The sequence below is a fragment of the Clinocottus analis genome, unplaced genomic scaffold (assembly GCF_023055335.1).
Source record: "Clinocottus analis isolate CAN_PGR_092001 unplaced genomic scaffold, fCliAna1.0.p SCAF_11, whole genome shotgun sequence".
In the NCBI taxonomy this organism is placed as follows: domain Eukaryota; kingdom Metazoa; phylum Chordata; class Actinopteri; order Perciformes; family Cottidae; genus Clinocottus; species Clinocottus analis.
Window position 1 is genome coordinate 17,274,069 of NW_027175832.1, and position 19,274 is coordinate 17,293,342.

Sequence of the window (19,274 nt, forward strand, 5' to 3'; positions counted from 1 at the left end):
CTTTTTTTTACCTGCTGCTCCAGCCATGAATGCAGAAGGCTGACTATCTTGTGTAGGAGTCTGTGTGCCATCTTGTGTGTAGCCCATCTTTTTAATTCGCAGCTCCACTTTGAGGAACCCCGCGTCCAGGATGGTGGTCTCCACGGGCACCCCGTGGATTGTAAACATCTCCTGGAACCTCTTGGAGGCCACCTCCGCCTCCGCCCGCGAGTCAAAGCGAATGTAGATGTAGCTGTCATCCTCTCGGTAAGAGTGGGGGTCTGGGTGACACAGGTCTCCTTCATCCGCACTGACAAACGGTTCTTCCTCCACATCTGGTGGCAGACGTGTGCGCAGCAGGCGCCGGAGACGTCTGCTCGCCTGCCTCAGCGAGTCATCCATCTCGCTTCCCGAGGAGCTATCGGGCTCGCTGTCGGCACTGTAGCCCACGGTCAGCGGCCGCCGCCCAGACGATTCTCTCTCCGTCCCCACTGTGACCTTACCGCTGTGAGAAGTGACCCCGAACTTGTTGGTGACCTCGCACGTGTAAACCCCGGTATCCTTTGTGTCGATGGCAGTGATGACGAGTGAGCAAGTGCCGTCATTATAGATATCAATATGGTGGTGCTTGCCATCCTGCAGCGGTTCTCCATCCTTCAGCCACCGCATCTTATCGGGTTTACCTTCAGCCACACATTCGAGATGAATGGTGCCATTGGGTTCTTTAGTCTGGTCCTTGAAGGCATCCTTAAAGACGGGTCGCATGTCCCTGCGGGCTTTGTAGCCCTTGAAGGCAGCTTGAATCTTAATGGCGGCATCTCTGAGCTCAGGTTCATCTTCTTTACTGATCTCCATGATGTCAGAGTCCTCTGCAGGCACCAGAATTGTGGTTGTCTCGACTTCAGTATGCTGCACTGTTCTCTTCTCTGCCATCTGGAAATGTTCAAAGAACCTCTCAGTGCACATAGACTCGGTCTCATTGGTACCTCTGACAGTAGACGTGGTGCTCTTCTTGAGGTAGGAGACGAGCGTTGAACCCCCGGGAGCCGACTCGTCCTCAGAGCTGGTTAACGATTTGGACGCTATCTGCTTCTTCGACACAGCGGCCTCCACTTGCTCTACCGATTTCTTTTCCACTTTCTCTGACGACTTTGAATCTTTCTGCTCGGATTTCTTTTGACCGCCGGCAACCTCCTCCGGTTGTTCGGTGATGGAGTCCAGAGTTGGCTCTCGACTCATGCGCCGTTTCTTGGCCGATTCCTCCCACAGCTCGTGGACGTCGCCTTCTTCTGCGGCTTCTGGAGGCAGACTCGGTTGCCCCATCGTCTCAGGCTCTCCCTGCTTTACCTCTACACCTAGAACCACAGTTAAGTTGTCAATGTTGTTGTATAAGTTACTGTCAGTACCCACACAGCATAACACCAATTAAACCCCGTCGATATAAAAACTGCAAATCTGTGGAGCTGTCTAAATATCACAACAAAATAAATATTATAATTTTAGGTAAATACAAGCACAACAATTTACTGTAAAGCCCAAAAGTACCAAAAACCACCAAAATACTCACCAAGCTGCACAGTGTGAGGCAACTCAAAGGGCTCTCCAACCCCAGCTCTGTTAATGGCTGCCACTCTAAACCTGTAGCCACTCCCCGGGATAAGATTTTCAACCACAATCTCTGTGTTGCACACAGGTTCAGAATGACATGGAAGCCACAGGGCACTGTCTGTCAGCCGCATCTCCACCCTGTAGCCCAGAATGGGACTTCCTCCGTCATGTAAAGGAGTGAACCAAGAGAGGGTGACAGACTTGTCCGTCTTGCTGAGGACCTCCGGGTCCTCTGGAGGATCAGGTACAGCTGTTAAGAAAGAAAGAAAGATGCGTATTTGAACAATTGACTACACAGATGGAAATGTTGATCTGTCACACTCTGTTTTCTACAGTATCAAGACCGTGTCTCCATCATGTTACATGTGGAGTTGCCACGCACAGCAGTGGAACACATTAGTTTAGTGGAATAATGAACTTCGGGACGCGTGGTTACAGCTTTGTGACTTTCTTCAAACACTTACTGATGATGGTGAGCTTGGCCAAAGAGAGAGCATCTCTTGCAGCGAATGTAATTTCCTGCTGTGGCAAAAGAGGCGCCCGTCTGAGGACGAGGCGATAAGAACATCCGTCGGCCCTCGTAGCCCAGAGGTCACTGGACTTGATCTCGACGCCATTGGCGTACCAGGCGACTTCCGCCACGGGGACGGGCTCGTTGAGCTCAACACAAAACTCAACCTTCTCTCCCACTGCAGCCACCTTGTCCTCCAGACCCTTCACAACATTCAGCTGCCAGCCTGCAAGAAGAAAAAAAAGAGACAGAATGAAATGTAGGTGAATTATATTGGAGCGCAGAATTCAGGCAAAAAAAAGGTCATGAATTCAACTTGGAAATCTTGAAGTATTCCTTTGGATGACTCACCTTTGACAGAGAGTTGAGCAGATGTGGATGCTGTTCCAGCTTTGAAGGTCACTGTGCAGCTGTCTTTCACTCTCAACTCCTTCAGCAGCAGCAGATGACGACGACCGCTCTCAAATGTCACAATTTCAGCGTTGGGGGACTCCTTCACTGGTTTCCCGTCGAGGAACCAGTGACAATCCTTGCTCTCAGGACGAGAGAGGGCACACTCAAACAGCGCCTCACCGCCATCAAAGGTTTCGGCATTCTCCAGACCCTGGACAAGCTCAATGGGTTTGCCTGTAAAGAAAACAATTGGAACAAGGATAAAAAACGATAAAAGGAAGCACGATAAAAAAGATTTTAAGAAGACTGCAATGTTTAGGTAGTTAAATAGTGTGGGATTTGTCAACAAAGGGCACGTAAGTTATGAGGATCAGCAACAGATCAGCTTGTGTGGCCACAGAGACTAAGTGTGGGACAAAAGGGGAGCAGAGGAGACTCCCTGGAGGTTGGTGCTTTTTCCATGTGGAGGGAAGCTCACCTTCCACGTAAAGTGAAGCGACCACGCAAGTCCCCTCAGCCTCACAGGAGTATGTGCCCCCGTCCTCAGCGGACACGTGGCTAATGTACAAGCGCGCCACATTCCAGTCCTGCTCCACTAACACCCTTCGGCCATCAGGCTGCAACGGCTGCCCGTCTTTCTTCCACTGAGCCTTGACCGGCCGCGAGTACTGGCAGATGAACTCAGCCGGTTGGTTCTTAAGCACCCGAAGGTCCTCCATCTCGCTCACCACTTCAACTGTGGGATCTGAGGTTGGGGGCATGGGTAATAGGGTCAGGACTTGGCCATTTGGATATGCCGAATGACGTATGAGCTTTATAACCCCCAAGAGAATGTTGTGAGTGATAATATTGTATTTTTATGGATTGGCCAGTACAAATTGCATGTGCTATGGTGCAGTATCTCATATATTAAAATATGAGATGCTGTCTTTAAATATATTTTACTGTCCACTGTGACCTCTGTATTATCTTATAGGAGCTCTGAAACTGAATAAGGGGTCACAAAGCCCATTTAGCAAGATTCAGGTTAATGGTCACAATCAAGGCAGCTAATAAGAGGAGGGGGGGTGAGATGGATAGAAATACCAAACTCATAAGTTAGGTGTAGGGAGGTTAGCGGTTTTAGTGCTTGAAGGTTAAAGGCAGCGCACGGTGGGATGGGATGGTGGCGGCAAATGGAACATCAGTATTCAACAGCAGCCGGCCCGCATGGATGGGTGGAGCAGCACTTCTAAAAGTAACAGTGTTTTACTAACTCTCTACAATAAAACTCAGATCAAATCTTAGTATCACAATAGTCAACCCTACTGTCACTATCCACTGTATCCAACCACCACCTCTGCATCATTCACGGCTGCCCATTAAACCATATAATAATCACGATCATGCTTTTGACTCCAACCAATAAACTTGAACAAGTGCCGCTTGACAATTTAGGAGTGCTCCTCTTAAGCAGTGACTCGAGGGGTCCCGATCACAGACGCTTCCAGCATGCAGTGAATACCAGATATTTTTTTGCAGGGGAGGTCACTTTCACTGCGTGGTCTTTCTTGTTTTAACAGAGGTTTGGCTAAAGCGTCACGAGTGATCGGAACACGTGTTAGTATTCAGTGCATCTCTGAAATGCAGCTAACAAAGTACACGTTCGCCAGTGAGGTAAGACAATCACTCAGTGGCACAGTCATTCACCATACATGAGTGGGCCCCCAGTAGGCACCTTAGCTTTGTTTTTAATACTATACCTTGATTTGGTGATACTATAAAGAAAAGACTTGGCCAAATAGAGCCAATGGAAAATGGATGGAATTAAGTGTGTTTCCAAGTTTATTGATGGCGGATTCCGATTTGAAAAGGTTGTCAGGGGTTGACATGTAAGAAGCCCTTTATTCGAGCCAAAAGGACAATACCTCATTCACATTGAACAGGAAATTGCGAAACAGCAGGGAAACGTCAGAGACGTCAGTCAACAAGCGACAGCTCCCAGTTGGCCACCAGGTCTGCCAACTTCAACAATGGAGATTGACCGAGCCGTCGGGAAAACGTGTGGTGGGGACAATTAAGACTTGACAAATTAAGCTGACAGGTATTCAGCACAGCCGCGGGGTGTTTAAGTAAAAAGTCTGATTATTATTTTTAACAGCCCTGAATATCTGTTGACAAGAGTTGACGAATAGAAGTTGTATGGCCAGCATTTTAATAATATATCACGACAGGTTGACGATCAATCACAGGGCTGACACACAGAGACAGACAACCATTCACGCTCACAGTCACACATTTGGAGTCACCAGTTAACCGGCATGTCTCTGTAATGTGAAAGGAAACCCCTGCAGGTACGAGGACAACATGCCAACTCCACACAAAAAGATCTGGGTGATAAATTGTATTTGCCCTCAAGAAGACATCCTGATATCATGTTAAACCTTTTTTTTGTTATGACACGATTTGTACAATTAGAGCGAGCACCGGTGAAAGAGCTTTTTAACTGCTTTGTTTCCCAAAACGATTACAACTTTTCATCAGTTGTAATCTCAAAAGTAAGAAACATTCATCGTGATTATCATTGATTTCTGCAGCCCAACATACAGCACATAGGACAGATTCACAAAGAATCCAAAAGAGGAGCAGAAATATACTGCATCTAAATATTTCTTTATGAAAATTAATTGCTGATAATTTCTTTCCCCAATATATCTGACTGCAGGTTTGTTAAGTACTTTCAGTAGTACTCAAATAAAAATGTGCTGTGGTGCTGCACCCAGCCAGCGCTGTGTTTTGGTTGTATCAAAGCAATATTATTCTTATTAATGGAATAATAAACAATGCTGCTCATGCATGATGACGCGCACTGAAATGTGAAAATATCTAAAATTAATCTACTCATGAACTTTAAAGTTTTAATGGAACCCTACAAAAAAAAAATAAGTCATGCTCTTCATCAAGAAGAATTACGTTCTTCAAGAAGAATTACACCACATATAATTTGGTTAATGCCAATCATTAAGTACCAAACAGAAGTAATTGGGTACATTGTAGTTTTCCTTTACATATTAACATTAGTCAAATTGCACATTATAGTGCCAACAAAACAACTTTGGATTGAAAATAATCTCCAAATAATATATTTCTAAGAGTTGAAATGTAGAAATGAGATTCTGCAGGGTCCGCTGCTAAGAAGGAGGGTCTTTATAAAGTAATACCTTTGACTAAGAGCTTTGCTGTTGCTGTTAAACTGCCAGCTTTGAACGTGACAGTGCCAGAGTCATCTGTGGCCAGGTTCTTTAAGGTGAGTGTGTGGATGTGGCCTTGGCTCTGCTCCAGCTCACTAAAGGGGCTGTTCTCCAGCAAGCTGCCGTCCAGCCACCACTGCACCTGGCCGGGTGCCCGACCAGACAGCTGGCAGGAGAAGGTTGCCCATTCCCCAACAAAGACGTCGATGGTCTTAAGACCAGACACTATGAAGACTTCTTTCACTGTTGAGTGAACAAATACACATATGCACACACTGAGCCTCTAACTTACTGAAAAAATAAGAACTTTACAGAAAAATTACACTTTTTTTTTCCCCAACCTTCAGTTTACAAAGAGATAGGCCAGTCCTAAAAAACAGACCTACTGTTCTACTTGTAAGAATTAATTGTAGAATACAGTCAGAATTAAACAAACCAGCCTTAATAAAAGCTGAGGATAAAGGAAACAGTATTGAAATAGGCTACCTTGCACTGCCAAAGAAGCTGTGGTGAGCTGGTCTCCTGCATCACAGGTGTAGTAGCCACTGTCCTCAGGCTCCAGGTTCCGTAAAACGAGCTCTTGAACACACCTTTCCTGCCTCATCTCACACTTCTTACCGGGCTGGAGGACTATGCCTCCTTTCCTCCACTCAACACGAGCGCCCGGCTTAGACAGCTCGCAGCGCAAGGTAACATCCTCGCCCTCTAAGGCGTCCAGGTTCTCGAGCTCTTTGTGGAAGAACATTGGGGCACCTGGTCAGAATTTAAAATGGGAAAGTTTGGCATCAGCTGTGCAGATGGCAAGGATTGGCCTCAGACAGTTGAGATGACAAGACAAGCGTCGTGATGCGTGACCGGGAAGCGGAAGTTTAAGAATAGTTCAGTTTGATCCCTCCTTGGTCCACAATTTTGAATCTGATCAACAGGAAAAACTATCATTTTTGTTATAGGTGGCGTCGCTCTTTACCTTCCACAGTCAAGGTGACGTCACACTTTGCATCTCCAGTGTCACACGTGTACGTTCCCGAGTCCTCCGGCACCAGGTTGTGGATACAAAGCTGGTGGAACGCGCCGTTGTTCCTCAGGTCATACTTGAGTCCGGCTCGGATGGCCACGTTGTTTCTGATCCAGGTGACAGCGGCCTTGGCGTCAGAGACGGTGCAGGCCAGAGTGACCATTTCCCCCTCTACTGCCACAGTGCTGTGTGGCTTCTCTAGTATTAGCACTGTAGACGTGGGAAACCCAGAACTAGATTTAATAATGATAGCATTCACATGTGCAGTCGTTTCTCTTTCCCTTTACAGCCCTTTCATTAATCATGTTAAAACTGTACTGTAAACATAAAGACATGCATGCATAAGGTGACTATGAAATGCTGTGAAATTTTTTTTACAGCATAGTGAATACAGACAGTTTGATCAGAAATATATATATTTTTTAAAAGCAGACAAGTATAGGCATTAAACTGTAACATTTGATAAGTGAAAAAAAAGGTTGAGTAGTTTATCTCTCCTCAAGTTAAAATATTCATGTTAACATTTAAAGCAAATACTAAAGGCAAATAATGGAAAATTAGTCTAAAGGTGAGGATGTTGATGATGGTGCTAGCACATTTCTATTGGCCAAGACAAAGCTGTTTGGTGGTTGATGGAGATGGATGTGAGGAGTAAAGAAGGAGTTATCAGTAACCATGTCGTCTCCTTTACCTTTGGGTTTCTCCTCCACCAGAAGACAGGCCACGGTCTTCTCTTCTCCCACCACGAAGGCAACATCCCCCGATTCATCCGTGGTCACCATCTTCAGGACCAAGCGGTGCACTTTGCCATGGCTGCTCATTTGATTCAGATCATTATTTTGGAGGTGGTTGTCGCCGAGCCACCATTCCCCGTTTGTCACGCCGGAGTGCGACAACTCGACCTCAAAGACAGCGTCCTGCCCGGTGGCCACGGTGAGATCGCAGAGTTCTCGGATGAGGCGCACATGCTCTGAGGGGCGAATGGGACGACGGGAGGTCAGTGACCAGATCTCTCGACCTCTCAGAAGGCTTAAATTGTATCCATAACCAATAATCTCATTTTAATACTGACTTACTAGGTCATGTCAGGAGTTTGATCTGACGTAAACCACAATAACAACATCTAGTAATCAAACAAACCTTCATGTAAATCCATTCACTATTACTTTCCTTTGGTGATTAACACATATTAGTGAGAAATGAATAAGACAAATGAAATTAAAAACAGGTAGCCAGCATCGTATAATTAAGTAAAACTCAAACTACATGTCAACTAAGACATCACACTCAAAGAGAATTAGATGCTGAGTAGTAGAAGATCTATTCCACTTGTTAATTGGGATGGATGTACAATTAACAGCAGGGAAGATGACGACAAAAAGAGACAAGCAACTTAGATGACATGAAGCTTTGCTCTGTTACCTTTCACAGTGAGGGTAGCTGTACTTTTCCTTTCCCCTGTATCACAGGTATATTCTCCACTATCCTTCACATTCAGCTTGTGTATGACCAGGATGTGAGCGGCAGCTATCTGCTCCATCTTGTACTTCTCTCCGTGGGTGAGCACAGTCGAGCCCTTCAGCCAGATCACCTTGCAGTCGGGGCTGGAGGTCTCACAGGACAGGGTGGCCTGGCCTCCTTCAGTGGTCTCTTGACTTTCCAGCTCCTTCTTGAATAGCACAGGTGCAGCTGCCAGGAAGACCATTATCAATTAGGATGAATCATTTAAAAGAGCTTCTTGGGTAAACCCTCGTTTTACCAATTCCACACCAACAGGTAAAAAGCACTCAGACTGAATCAGAAAAAAATCCGCAGTCAACCTCTTCAAGTCATAAGTTCACGGTCATATGTTCACGGTCATATGTTTGGCCGTGTCAAAGCACAATAGAACACGGTGATCCATTAAATTGCCTCACAGGACACCATGTTGGTGTCCATGCGCAGCATACTATACAACAACACAGAGGAATAGAGCCAACATAAAATACAAATATGATATTGACAATCTGAGCCATAGCAATTCATTTGCATATGTTTTTCCCTTATTGTAGGGAGAACAATATAAAGGGAAAAGGAGCTGAGGGGACATAGACGGAGGACGACTTTTATTTCGATCTGGAGACAGACTGCATGCGTCAGCTGCTGAGTCCCCAAGGTCACCAGAACGCCATAAAAATATATAAATTATATGATTGAATTATAAACCACGGTCAATCATTGAACGCTTTTGTATGTTTTGCACGTCAAGTTACTTGAACAAAAGAAAGTGAAGATAACTTGCTGTGTGCAATAATTCCAAGGACACCTTTTACTCAACATAGGTGATGTGTAATTTAAATAACACATACAAATAAATAGAAAACAGGCAGGTAAATGGAAAGAGGAGTAAACATGCATATTGTGTAGAAATAGGGCACAATATGCAGTAAAGTGCAGATTTAATACAAATATGAAAGTGGGGTAGATAAATGGATACCAAAGCAGTAGGTGAAAAGAAAGGTAAAATAAATTGAGAGCTTCAAGAAATCTCAAGTATGCTTTTTGAAAAGCAAGAGGGAAGATGTCTCACAAGGAAGATGATAAAGACAAATGAGACAAAATGGCAAGTATTAATTCTCGTCCGGAGAAATAATATGGATCATATTTCCCTTACCTCTGACCGTCAGAGAAGCAGTGGACGTGTGGTTACCCACTGTGAAAGTGACCGTTCCTGAGTCAGCTGGGGTGACGCCTCTGAGCGTGAGGCTGTGTACCGGACCCTCAGACAGGATCAGGTTCATTTCATTGTTCTGTAGCGGGACATCTTGAAGTTTCCACTGAGCCAGAGGCGCGTCCCCGTGAGAAACCCGACATTCAAAGTGAACATCTTCTCCCTCGTATACAACGCAGCTCTCCAGGAATTTCAGTATGTTAACCTCGAGCTCTGTTTGACAAATACAATTCAGCAGAGCCGTTACATATTTGTTGCGTGAAGCTCGTGACAGAGATATAGTTCAAGTTTGTGATTGTGATCAAAGTGTGGTTAAATCTTTAAAGATCTCTGCTGAGCCGTTGATGTCAGTAGTAAGTGAAGAAAAACAGTCAGGGGTGTGTTAATGTTTGTGAAAAGAGACCGGAGGCAGGTACGAAAATGATGAGAAGAGATGAGTGATCGAACTCAAACGAAAAGTTTTGAAAGCGGTGAGGAGCAAGAGCACACGCGGGATGGGAAATAACAGCAGTCAAGGAGACAGCAAACGGGACTTCAGGATGAAAGATTGATGCATATCATGCTCAAGTGCTGGAGCGTGGGAAGACGTGACTCCAGAGGAAAGTGAAAAGGACAGACTTAAACAAGACAGCTCCTACCCTGCACTGTGAGGACAGCTGAAGTCCTCCGGTCGCCCGTATCACAGGAGTATTCTCCCGAGTCAGCTCCCTGCAGTTTATAGATGACAAGCTCGACTACGGTTCCTTCCTGTTTCAGGTGGTACTTGCTGCTGGACGCCAGCAGCCTGTCCCCACACCTCCAGACAACGCCGGCTCCCGGCTTAGTGGTCTCACAGCGAAGACTAGCGCTCTCCCCTTCCTGTCTTTCAAGGTTCTGCAGCTGGGTTTTGAAAAGGACAGGCCGGGCTGCAGGGGAGGAGGTGGAGGAAAGGGATTTAGGGACAACCGAGAGAAAGCTGGGACGATGTATAGCGCGCCACACACATAAAACTACTAACGTCTAAATCATTGTAACAGAGGTGGAAGTGAGTCTCACTCACGCATTTATCCTTAAATCAAGTTGAATCCCACATTTGTTCGACATTGATCACAGTAATGACCAAAATGCCAGAAAAAAAAGCTTCATTTCCATTTATCTTTTTGAAAAACATGTGCGTTATTTACAGTACTAAGTATTTACCAACAAAAATTCAGGCGTCTCTACTACAAACAACAAGTTTTAGCGAGCATACCCTTCACATCTAGTTGAGCAGTGCTTTGATGGACGCCAGTGTCACATGTGTAACTCCCAGCATCCTCTGGGTCTACATCATGGATTACCAGTGAAGCCAGGCGTTCCGCTTGTCTAATTCCATACTTGGCACAAGGACAAAGACCGAGCTCTCCTTTCCTCCACTCCAAAGGAACACCGGGTTTAGAAAGCTCACAGTGCAGAGTCACACTGTCCCCCTCATCAGCCATTTGGCTTTCAAGCTCTTTTGTGAAAACAACTGGGGCAGCTGATGAATAAAAGAAGAAAAAAGGATTTGTATCTACAGTACAAGGTCAAGAGTGAGTGAGATGAAGAAGAATGGATTGAATAATTAAACTAAAGACTCGTTGAAAGGAGAACACAGCATGAGACAATGCCGTGGTCTCCGTCCTACCATTTACTACCAGAGAGGCCGAGCACAGCGTGTCCTCCAAACAGCATGTGTAGCTTCCCGTGTCTCCAGGTGTCAAATCGAAGATCTGTAGCTCATAACTCGATCCTATTTGCTTTATTTGGTACTTTTCTCCACGACTCAGTACTTGAGTTTCCTTCTTCCACTCGACGGGGAGTGCAGGTTTAGAAAGCTCGCAGTGCAGAGTGACAGTATGTCCCTCCTCAGCCTCTTGGCTCTCCAGGTCTCGAATGACTACGACGGGAAGAACTGCGGATTGAATTAATGAGATAAGATGTTGAGGTGTAGTGTTGTAATTTAGGTTTACGGATTCCCAGATAAAGTTTACAGTGTGCTGTGTAAAAAAAAAAAGTACATTTTCAAACTTACCTGACTGAGGTTAGCTTTTTTGCAAAAGTAAAAACAAAACAAGCCAAATGTACACGTGTGGCTGTTTCAACATATGTACACACACCAAACTGGTGCACAGCCAATGATATCTTCGAGAAGGCCACCTGCGTAATTATGAAGTCTGTCTATCATAGCTCTTAAGGATTCCTTATCTGGAGACAACAACAATCCAGAAGACCCCACATCTGCCATTCACAAGTAAAAATGAAGCAACAACAAACAAGACTGATCTCACGGCATACACAACTCGACATAGAAAACATTGCAAACATGGGAATAAACAATGCGAGGGTGCTACAAACACTCCACCTGGTCACTTCAGTACCCAGCATGCTTTTAAATCTAGTGTAAGTGTAATTCATTAAATTACACCAAAAAAGATCCATGTAGAAAACACAGTGATGTAAATTCAACAATCTGGAATTTAAGCCAAAAAGAGCATCCAACAATGTTGCCGGACTGATAAACTACACACAGCTTCTTCCCACTCGCAGTCACTCTGATGAACAATTAATTAAACACCTCCACCTGCGATATCTGCACTTTCTGGACTACTGTTTTCTTTAATGTCTTGTTTGTCTTTTTTATGTTTATCTTGCTTATTATATGTATATAAATAAGAAGAGTGAAGTGAAACCGGCGTCAAATTCCATGTATGTGCAAATTTACATGGCCATTAAAGCTGATTCTGACAAAACAAACCACCGAAAATAATGAAATCGACGCTGATGATTGATTGACTACATTGCTAATTGCCATCATGCGATCTCCAGCTCATCAGCCAACAAGAAGAAATGTGCCAGACTATTGGAGGATGTGATGTCAGCATATGTGTAGCATAGTTTGTCTGCATGTTCATAAAAACCAGCATATATGAAATCCACTGAATGGAAACAGAATCCCGCTTAGACAAACTGTGCTTGCTTCTTTGTAACATACCACATACCTTCAACTCTCTTTTTGGATTCCTGCTTCTCAGACTCAACTTTGAAGGTCACTGCTGAAGCCGGTGACGTCTCTGCTGTAGCTGAAGTTACTGGTAGACATAACACGTAGGTTTTATTTGAACTTCCTGAACGTGCAAATATTCACCGACAGACTAAACAAGACGACACATCTGCCAAAAAAGCAACGTGCCACACAAGTTGTAGAGCCCCAATGTCCAAGACGAGACAATAACATCTCCCCTGGATTTTCATTTGTCTGAACTAACTATGATTTTTCAGATGATGCACATAGTCATGCAACGTCCAACAACAAAAACAGTGTCTTAAAATTGCAAAATGTGCCATGACCACGAGCTTGACCAACAATTACAGTATATACAGTAGATAATGTTAAGACTCATGCCTTCCACCAACATGTTTTTGGGAATCTTTAGACTAGGGTGTAATATCACAGCTGCTGGAGCATCTGGCAGCCTCACTGCTGTGCTAAAACACTTAAGCCTGATTACACCTGAAACATGCCGCCTGCAGAGCCAGCAGCTACAAATCTTCTTTTTAATTATCATCTCTAATAATGAATCGTCTATTAATTCAGTGAGCGTTTGCTGAGTACACATGCAATATTTCCGCAATATCTTGAGACACATCACCTCATCGGCTACTCCAATCACTGACCTATGAGCTTTTAAGAGAATTACGCAGCACACCAACATACACTGAAGCCAAAGCACAGGGTCACGACATAGAGCGCGCCTCACAAACCAGCATGTTTTACAGTGGCAATTATAGACTGTATATGATAATAGCTGCTTAGAAATCATGATGTCACCTCTCCCAAAAACCACAAACACTTAACAAAAGGAACCACAAAGAACTGCTGTTGGAGGAAATCTGAACATAATCACATAACAGCAACAGCCAGGCATTAATACAACATAAAATATGATTCAATAGAACACCATCTCTCCCTATATTCATATTGTGACACTATTAACTTAACCTTACCAGCTATTTCAAACTTTTAATTCTTTTTGTTCATTGTCCACTTCTTACAGCAGCTCAAGCTACAGCCAAACACATAGCATGCTCAACATACCATAGAAAGTAAAAGACCAGTAGAGATCGAACACAAAGACTGAGAGGGAGGAGACAACGAAGAAGCACAAGGCTGATGAAGAGCTCAAACCATGTCATACCTTCTGTTGGCTCTTTGGTCTCCTGCCTCTGTGTATCTTGCTTTGCAGCTACTCCGGCAGCAGTCTTTTCAACTGAGATGAAACACAATGTTTACCTCACAATCTCACGGTGATGAGTTCCATAACCCGAAGACAGGTCGAGCGAGTAAAGCGAATTGCCTGTTTGCGACTACTGACGAATCTCCTTTCACAGACTGCTATCAATAATCCAACACGTAGCAGCCAAAATGTGCCATAAACATACAGCATTGCATTGTTTAACATTCAATACAGAACAACTGGCCACAAAATGGAAGTGACAGAACAGCAACAGACACAAGGGCAACTTTATACATTTCACACCGTCATCGGGCAACATGACCAGGTGCACAGACAGTAAATTGGGACATCCTGAAACCACAAGGTAGTCGGTTCGATCCACAGCAGCTCACTGCTCCTTAATTACTAAGGATGGGTTGAATGCAGAGAATCATTTCCATATAAATCCAAATTGAGCTGCTTAACATTGCAGCCTCCTTTTTTGGCCAAGTGCACTGAAAACTGCTTTGGGACACTATCACCTGTTGTAAATTATGAGCTATTTGAGCGTAATGTAACCTTAAAGAGTCCTATTAATACTATTAAAAGACTGTGATACAAACTTTCAAAACATCAGAATATATTTAATATCTGATTCCCGTGATTAGTGTTACAGCGTACAGTGATAGTGTAATAACGTCTAATAGTATATTATATTGGAACATCAAATCGGTAGTGGACTGGTCGAAATGTAACTTGGATTGAAATCACTTGACACTACACCCTTCATATTTTTCAAGTTCTTGTTCTTCAAGTTTGTGTTCTTTAGACAAGTCTGAAATTACGGATAAAACAAAACAATTGACGACCACGCTCACAGTACTGACGGACGTCACAGTGTCAGACAAAAGCCGGACAAACATGAGTCTCTTTACCTTCACCTCCCACTTTGAGCTCTCGTGAATCCCTCTGGATCTCCTGTTTGAGGAGCTGCTCTTTAGGAGTCTGTCCAGCAGTTGGCAGAGTCACAGCTTTGAAATCAAACAACAATGGACCCAGTTTGAAATTGCCTCACGCTAGCACTGGTGACATGTAATAACAGCTGATGGGAACAAAGACATGTCTCAATACCGATAAGTCATCCTCCATGCAACAAAGTATGTCAGAAACCACAGATGTCCAAAACAATGACATAGATCGTGTCCTTTAACAATTAAAGACAGCACATTAACCAGCAGGCAGATGAAATACTAGCCTTAAAGCAATTATTTGAAGCAACGAGACACAATGTCAGGCGATTCATAACGTCGTGACGTCCATAAGGTAGGTGTCAAAATGAGGGGTAAGCAATGTGTGTGAGGACAGAAAGCAAATCAATATAATTGAAAGTAAAAGCAAAAACAAATCCTCTTTCGCCTCTGAGAGACGGTTATCAATAATCCATCACGCAGCATCAATCCAAACAGTACTGACAACATGCCATAAACACGCAGCATCAAATTGTTTCAACATTGAAAGAAGAACATGTGCAAACAAAGCTCGAAGCAGCGTTTGCCACCCAATCGAACTGACAGAGCACGAGGCCAAACAAGAAAACAAAAGCCTTCTTTTTTTAAAATATTTTACACATTTTCAGCAACATAAGCTACTGCACAGATAGTATAGACATGCAGCAGAGTATTCCAGAGACCAACAGACATCAACAGATGTTGAGATTGAAACAACGCTTTCTTTTCCCTTCTAGAATTATAGCAAAACCTCCGAGAACGAAGCCGGTCGAGACATTGAACAGGCGAATAAATTTAAAAAAGCCACATATACCAGCAGGCAGATGGAATAGCAGAGGCCAGGTCAGGGACAGGCAGGTGGAGTAAAACCATATTAAGCCTTAAAACAACCCCTTGAAGCAACAAAACACAATTCAAGCCATTTCATGACGATGCACTTCTGTCTGACAACAGCAGACAGTTGCCAAGACGTGGTGTGACAGTTTGAAGTACTGAATAGCTTAGTGTGTGATTAGCTATGCTGTGTGTTGCACACACTGAGGAATTACAAATAAACCAAGCAATGCCAAGAATCTTCAGAGAATTACCTTCTACCGTCTCACTTATTTCTTGCCTCTTGTATTTGTCTTTCGCAGCTGTGGACAAAGCGTCAGGGACCTTGGCTGGAATACAAATGTTGACATAAAAATGCTGCATAAAGTATCATAACACTGCCTACAGTATTTAACATAAACACCTGAGCACAGCCTGTATAACTGCCCCAAATTCATAGACTTCATTCTTCCCAAACAACACAAATATAATGTCAAAGACAATAAATCATGCCACACACAAGTACATTACACTCATGTGGACTCCAGACAACGACACAACTGACACAAATACAAGGGTTATTATTTCTGCTTTAAATAAGCCGGTTACGCAACATATACTGCCATACAGCACTGAGAAAAAAGACCCACAATGAGGCAAGAATACACTTATCATAATCTATCAAAAGGCCAAAAAGGCGCGGGACCAATTTGAGGACAGACTGCACATGGCAACACAAAGACCATATCGAGATTGACCGAGAGCATCAAACTGAAAGTCAAGCCGGCACAATGTCGTCTTCTTTTCACACCTTCCGTTGTTTCTTTGGTCTCCTGCCTCTTAGATTCCAGTTTAGTAGATGAAGGAGGAACTGACAGCTTCACAGCTGAGAGGAAACAATTCAGAACACTGTAACATACTTGATCATCTCCAGTACTTTATAAGAACGTATGACTTAACATCATCATTCAAAAGGAAATATCACCAGACAAAATGGCTTCAAACCGTCTGAATCAAAACTATTTCAGAAATCAGCCTCAATAAGTCCTGTGAAACACAGTAAAACTACAATACAACATGAACAAAGATCAGTTGGTCTCAAAAGAGACGAACAGTTTATGGACCGGCACAGGCACACGTTATGATTTGTCAACACTGACACCAATAAAACAGACACAAAGGACGCATAAAACAGCGGCAACAAGCACACACTGCTAAAATGTCAAATTGCGTGACGGGGACTCTGCTACTGAAGCTCGTTTTGACAGCACCATTCTTTGGTTGGTATTGTAATCGCAGGGAAAGAAAACGTGAAAGAAGTGATGAGAAATCTTGTGAAGAATACATAAAAACACACAAAGCAATCCGAGCATAGACATCCAACCTTTTGATCCACTATGTACAATCTGAAGGAAACATCTGATGAATCTCACATTATAAAACCCACAAAGAAGGCTGACTTTTTGTGAGCCAGCAAACTGAAATAAGACAACAATGTAATACATTAATTCTCCTAATAAATTCAATATGTTAATTAGTCTGATTAAATCTGAACAATGCATCTCTTGCAGTGATACAAAAGAAATTACAAAGACACATTTTTATTAACACATTGTAGAGGTTTGAATCACAAATCCTCCTCCTACCCTTGATCTTGAGGCTGGCTGAGGTCTTCTGGTCTCCACACACACAGCTGTAGTCTCCACTGTCTTCTGGCTCCACCTTGTTGATCAGGAGTTCGTTCACAGAGGCCTTCTGCTTCATCTGGTACTTCTCTCCAGACTTCAGGGTCTGTGTTCCCTTCTTCCACTCCACAGGGACTCCAGGTTTAGAGAGCTCACAACGAAGAGTAACACTTGCTCCCTCCTCAGCCTCCTGGCTTGCTAGGTGCTGTTTGAAGGTCACTGGTTGGGCTGAACATTGATCAGTTAGTTAGCAGTCAGTAGCATGCCATGATTTAAAATGGGAAAAAAAACACACACAAAGAAATGAAACTAAAAACTAATACGGAACACACAAAAAAGCCAAACATTGACATGTTGCAATTTTACAAGCGGCAGACTCCAATATGAACATACAAGAAACCGTTTGATACAAAGTATCACACATTTTCCATTGATTGAATCTTTATAAATCCTCCTCCTACCCTTGATCTTCAGACTGGCTGAGGTCTTCTGGTCTCCACACACACAGCTGTAGTCTCCACTGTCTTCTGGCTCCACCTTGTTGATCAGGAGTTCGTTCACAGAGGCCTTCTGCTTCATCTGGTACTTCTCTCCAGACTTCAGGGTCTGTGTTCCTTTCTTCCACTCCACAGGGACTCCAGGTTTAGAGAGCTCACAATGCAGAGTAACACTTGCTCCCTCCTCAGCCTCCTGGTTCTCGAGTTTCTTTTTGAAGGTTGCTGGTTGGGCTGAACATTTAGCAGTTAGTTAGCAGTCAGTAGCATGCCATGATTTAAAATTAAAATTAAAAAACAAACGCAGAACAAACAAAAAAAAAAGTCAAAACATTGACATGATGCAGTTTTACAAGCTGCAGGCTCCAAAGTTAATATGTCTAAATATGAACATACAAGAAGCTGTTTGATACAAAGTGTCACACATTTTCCATTGATTGAATCTTTATAAATCCTCCTCCTACCCTTGATCTTGAGGCTGGCTGAGGTCTTCTGGTCTCCACACACACAGCTGTAGTCTCCACTGTCTTCTGGCTCCACCTTGTTGAGCAGGAGTTCGTTTACAGAGGCCTTCTGCTTCATCTGGTACTTCTCTCCAGACTTCAGGGTCTGTGTTCCCTTCTTCCACTCCACAGGGACTCCAGGTTTAGAGAGCTCACAATGCAGAGTAACACTTGCTCCCTCCTCAGCCTCCTGGTTCTCGAGCTGCTGTTTGAAGGTCGCTGGTTGGGCTGAACATTTAGCAGTTAGTTAGCAGTCAGTAGCATGCCATGATTAAAAAAGCCCCAAAAAAAGAAAAAAGCTGAACACAAAAAAAAGGCAAACACTGACATGTTGCAATGTCACAAGCTGAAGGCTCCAAAGCTAATATATGAACATACAAGAAGTCATTCGATACAAAGTGTCACACATTTTCCATTGATTGAATCTTTATAAATCCTCCTCCTACCCTTGATCTTCAGGCTGGCTGAGGTCTTCTGGTCTCCACACACACAGCTGTAGTCTCCACTGTCTTCTGGCTCCACCTTGTTGAGCAGGAGTTCGTTCACAGAGGCCTTCTGCTTCATCTGGTACTTCTCTCCAGACTTCAGGGTCTGTGTTCCCTTCTTCCACTCCACAGGGACTCCAGGTTTAGAGAGCTCACAACGAAGAGTAACACTCGCTCCCTCCTCAGCCTCCTGGTTCTCGAGCTTCTCTATGTAGGTTGGCGGCAATGCTGTACAACCAAGTTTTCGTTACGTGTCAAAACAGGCGAAATAAATAGCAAAACAAAAAAAAGGCACAGAAATGAAACTCCTTCAGGATGACATAATAACCATTCCCCCAAAAAACTTAAATGAATCCATACCATTGACTTTAACAGTTGCAGATGTCTTCTGGTCTCCGCACATGCAAGAATACTCTCCACTATCTTCAACCTCTAAATTCTTAATCTGAAGCGCACAAGAAGTCTCCTCCAGCTTCATCTCATACTTCTTTCCAGCTTTCAGAAGTTCTGAGCCTTTTTTCCACTGAACACCATCAGCGGGTTTTGATAATTTGCAGCAAAGCGTCACATTCTCTCCTTCCTTTTTCTCCTGGTTCTTGAGCTTGTCTTTAAAACTGGCAGGCAGGG

At 43.7% G+C, this 19,274-nt stretch overlaps 2 protein-coding genes across 5 annotated transcripts in view; both read right to left on the bottom strand.

Moving 5' to 3' along the window:
* Positions 1–19,274, bottom strand: part of obscnb (obscurin, cytoskeletal calmodulin and titin-interacting RhoGEF b) — a 52,361-nt gene that overhangs the window by 12,571 nt on the left and 20,516 nt on the right. The window contains exons 34-51 of one of the 4 annotated variants that reach the window (XM_068603523.1): positions 19,008–19,274; positions 18,609–18,875; positions 18,124–18,390; positions 17,627–17,893; positions 17,127–17,393; positions 16,292–16,366; positions 15,756–15,830; positions 14,596–14,691; positions 13,643–13,714; positions 12,446–12,535; positions 8,159–8,425; positions 7,428–7,706; positions 6,689–6,946; positions 6,208–6,474; positions 2,450–2,725; positions 2,052–2,324; positions 1,547–1,837; positions 12–1,334 (exon numbers count right to left, since the gene is read on the bottom strand). In XM_068603523.1, the coding sequence (XP_068459624.1) occupies positions 12–1,334; positions 1,547–1,837; positions 2,052–2,324; positions 2,450–2,725; positions 6,208–6,474; positions 6,689–6,946; positions 7,428–7,706; positions 8,159–8,425; positions 12,446–12,535; positions 13,643–13,714; positions 14,596–14,691; positions 15,756–15,830; positions 16,292–16,366; positions 17,127–17,393; positions 17,627–17,893; positions 18,124–18,390; positions 18,609–18,875; positions 19,008–19,274 (4,977 nt within the window). Of the gene's footprint in view, positions 1–11; positions 1,335–1,546; positions 1,838–2,051; positions 2,325–2,449; positions 2,726–2,969; positions 3,237–6,207; positions 6,475–6,688; positions 6,947–7,427; positions 7,707–8,158; positions 8,426–12,445; positions 12,536–13,642; positions 13,715–14,595; positions 14,692–15,755; positions 15,831–16,291; positions 16,367–17,126; positions 17,394–17,626; positions 17,894–18,123; positions 18,391–18,608; positions 18,876–19,007 lie in introns of all 4 variants that reach the window. The other 3 variants (XM_068603514.1, XM_068603531.1, XM_068603540.1) reach the window with 3 other exon arrangements.
* LOC137804379 (obscurin-like protein 1) lies at positions 9,577–11,210 on the bottom strand. The gene is made up of 3 exons (XM_068603586.1): positions 11,092–11,210; positions 10,678–10,944; positions 9,577–10,351 (listed from the first exon to the last, which is right to left on the bottom strand). The coding sequence occupies exons 2-3, from the start codon at positions 10,904–10,906 to the stop codon at positions 10,065–10,067; spliced, it is 516 nt and encodes a 171-aa protein (XP_068459687.1). The 5' UTR covers positions 10,907–10,944; positions 11,092–11,210; the 3' UTR covers positions 9,577–10,064.